General features: G+C 43.3%; 2 protein-coding genes across 2 annotated transcripts; one reads left to right on the top strand and one right to left on the bottom strand.

Moving 5' to 3' along the window:
* Positions 1-469: 469 nt before the first annotated feature.
* On the bottom strand, positions 470-1,508 carry K441DRAFT_699113 (uncharacterized protein; the record flags this gene model as incomplete). The annotated part of the gene is made up of 3 exons (XM_067653126.1): positions 470-542; positions 600-1,113; positions 1,175-1,508. The coding sequence occupies 3 exons, from the start codon at positions 1,506-1,508 to the stop codon at positions 470-472; spliced, it is 921 nt and encodes a 306-aa protein (XP_067499945.1).
* A 599-nt stretch (positions 1,509-2,107) lies between these two features.
* K441DRAFT_666128 (uncharacterized protein) lies at positions 2,108-3,026 on the top strand. Its single transcript, XM_067649610.1, has 3 exons — positions 2,108-2,272; positions 2,322-2,725; positions 2,777-3,026. The coding sequence occupies exons 1-3, from the start codon at positions 2,228-2,230 to the stop codon at positions 2,781-2,783; spliced, it is 456 nt and encodes a 151-aa protein (XP_067499944.1). The 5' UTR covers positions 2,108-2,227; the 3' UTR covers positions 2,784-3,026.
* The last annotated feature ends 341 nt before the right edge of the window (positions 3,027-3,367 follow it).

The raw sequence follows: 3,367 nt of genomic DNA, 5'->3' as shown, positions 1-3,367 counted from the left end.
TGTAGTAGAGAATACAATTTCGACCTAAATATTCTGGCTCCGTGCCAAGCGCCGTACAAGCATAGGCCTATATTGCAACGGCTGTTCGGGCCCTCGTTGGGCGAGTTAAGGCTAAATTAACAGTAGCTAAAGGCGTAAGAAGAGATAATTCTGCTTTAGAATCCATATTTATACAATAGGGTAAAGGGAAGGTAAAAGCTAAGAATTTTTCTAGTAGTAAGGAAGTATGGATAATATTTGTAATCCATATCGATAAGATCCATATCAATAATGGATCGATAAGATGGACGATAAGAGAATGGAAAGCCAGCCTGGTCTCAGCTATACTTGGCGAGGATGCTGCTGTATGGGGGATTTGGGATAAGCACCGCATGCCATCCTGAACAAAATTCCCTTTAAATTTCAAAACAAACTATATCAAATTGATTACATATTCCTCATTACCCACGACTGAGGTAAAAAGGACAATCTAGTTCCCTCCATTACTACATGGCGAATTGTTGCTATTAGCTCCGACAAAGACAGCCTGTACGGCTGAAAATCTGATGTAAGTCAGTGCGAGCATTAAATCTGTATTTACTTAATGGATTGTAACATACGTAGCCGCCACAGCGAACACATCCAGACGTTTTGCGGTAGTGAAGGCCATCAAACACAGCGATACAACAACATTGAATGTGGCTATGATTGCCAGTTTTGCTAACATAGAATGAACATAATATAGCACGGAGATAGAGGCAATGGGAAGCAAAGAAGCAATCACAGTCGTTATCCAAAAAGTTACCTGAAGCAATGTGCTATCCTTGAATCCAGGCACGCCGTGGATCCTTGAAACCTTCATCAAACGATGACAACCACATTTGAAGAGTTTTATGATAGCCCTCTCTGTAACCCATCTCGAGAATGTGTCCTCGTTATGGCGTGGCCGAAGGGTAATTAGGTCAGGGCAAAACGATTTTGGTTCCTTAGTAGAGCCCCAGATGGGAGCATCGTCTCCGACTAGTGCTAAAGGGCCCATATCCTTAGTGGCAAGATAGTGCTGCACATAGTTGAGATCCCACTTGCTTGGACCGGGAAAAGCGAGGATTATATTTTGCTGGATAAGAGCTTCGTCTAGACGAAATTATTAGTCCCTGTTTAGATAGTCCAATTAACGATTAATATTCCGACCTACTATACTCTCTCAATTTGGCTCCAATCTGCTGTACCAATTTCCATTGTTCTTCTCCATCGTCTCCAGATTGGCTTAGCCAATACCAGTCCAGCGAGTATAGAGACTTGAGTCCGTTGAGATCTTGACTATCGATTAATTCACACTTTCGCAGCCTTTTCTCAAGTGAAACGAGTTCCGCTTGGAGATATAGAATATTTTGAGCTTGAAGAGCTGCAAAGCTGCGGAATATTGTTGTCTCGGGAATTAGTCCCATTTGGCCAGCCAATTTTGGATAACCTGTGACGAGATCTTGAAGGGGTATGGCTGGGGTAGTGTTTGTCGTGGTGTCAGACATTTTTTTGAAATGAAACTGCCTTGAGTAGGCTATGCAGAAGACTGGAGTTGGTGGGGGCCTTACTGCCAAAATATTTGGGCGTAGAGCTAAATGCACGCGAGGTATCAATTTAATAAAAAAAAAAAAAAAAGGACATCTCTCGACCCAAAGGCAACGGGGCAATTCCGGATAGTAAGATAGGATTCGTAGCCCTACAATTCTTACCCTTGCGTTAGACCGTCCGAAGCAACCCATAAAGCTAAGTCCAAGGCAGATTTCCCAGGAGCCTTTCCAATGGCAATACCAAAAAATCCTCAGGCTGTACATAGAAGCCCTTTGATGGACTCCAGCTAGGCAGAGCTTATATGTGGGATGGTATCACCTTGTTGTGACGTGGCCGAGGTCTTAGTCTTGGTGTTTTTATACTTCTCCGATGACTTTCCTATATGCAATGGATACTGGGAAGGCTGAGGGATACAAGGCTTGAATATTTTACACACTCACATGGTTGTGGTAACAGCCGACGACCATGAGCTTGTTCGGCCAATCATAGATCGACTCAGCCTACCCCACTTCGTTTTCGCATTAGATTTCATTACCGGAAAGGCGCGAAGGCTGAAGTTATCTCAGTATTTAGGAAGAAGGAGGCCTCTCGTACGAACTTTCTTTTTTGGTAAGGGCATCGTTGAGGGAACTTTACGACGCATAACTTAATCGTGACTAATGGTATAACTTTCGAGATGCCTCATCCCTCTGTGTACAATGGTTCCAAGCGAACGTCAAAGGTAACCACAAACCCGCCACCTTTCGTTCAGCCTTTCTAACATGTGCTAGCGATTCCCGACGGCCCAACAGTTTGCAACAATAGAGATATATGCTGGCGTGCGTTTTGCAACCGCTGTCTGGAGGATAGCTATACTCTCCTTCGACATGACGACGGATGCAAACCTGATTTCGCCGAAGCTAGCTATGGAGATCCTAGGCTTGACGATTAAGCCTCTCGACGGAGAAAATAAGTCAGCCGTTAAACAATTCGATGGAAGAGATATAGATACACAGGGTTATGTCGATTTAGTTTGGTGTTTCCAGAACTCGCCAGAGAAGTGCAATACGCGCTTTGCGGTCACGAGAAGCTATGACCCTCCTTTCGACGCTGTGCTTGGAAGAAAAGGTACCATCCAAATTGGAGTAGCCAAAAAACTCCGCTTCTTCCATAGTATTAGAGAATATTGCTGCACGTACGTTGATATCGAAATTGTGTGTGTAAGCGCTAACAACCCGACGGACAGTCGGTAGTGGTAATGTCGGCGGTTAATTGAGCCATTGAGCAGTCTCTCGATTGTGGTTCGCTAATTTCTCAGACCTATCTATTGTTTGAGATGGAGACTCCAGGTGCTATGTTCTTCTGCAAAGACAGACTGGAGACACTATCAAAATCTGAACTTAGTTCATAGGATAGGATTCACGCACTAAATTGTCTTGATCCATAAATCGGTAATTTATTATCATTTAAGGCTTAAAAGAGTGTTTTGCCCACTGAGTCTTAACCTTCGTTCTAATCCTCTACGAGGACAGTAGATCTCTACGTAACTATTCAGCCAAGCATATCAGATGTAGAAAATCGTTCTAACTGTGGAGTAGTCAAAGCCCCCGGATTAAAATTATAGCTGTCCGAGATAATCATCATTTTATACTAATGACTCTTGCGTCTGGTAACATTGCTTATTTCTCTACCCTTAGAAAATCGTAATATAAATTTAGACTTGCTAGCAAATAGTAAGAACTTTCAGGTTATAGGATTTAAAGAGGGGTGGGGAGAGAGTGCGTATACCAAACTATACCTGAGCGTCATTCCTTAGGTAGGGCAGACGGTAGCGTGG

This window comes from Cenococcum geophilum (genome assembly GCF_001692895.1).
Source record: "Cenococcum geophilum 1.58 unplaced genomic scaffold K441scaffold_47, whole genome shotgun sequence".
Taxonomy (NCBI): Eukaryota; Fungi; Ascomycota; class Dothideomycetes; order Gloniales; family Gloniaceae; genus Cenococcum; species Cenococcum geophilum.
Note: the sequence above shows the minus strand (reverse complement) of the source record. Positions and strands in the feature narration are given on the sequence as shown.

Excerpts from the sequence above, each read along its gene's own strand:
- K441DRAFT_666128 (XM_067649610.1), top strand. The coding sequence starts at position 2,228 with ATGCCTCATCCCTCTGTGTACAATGGTTCCAAGCGAACGTCAAAG. Across the intron at positions 2,273-2,321 it reads GTTCCAAGCGAACGTCAAAG|CGATTCCCGACGGCCCAACA; the intron begins GTAACCACAAAC and ends AACATGTGCTAG.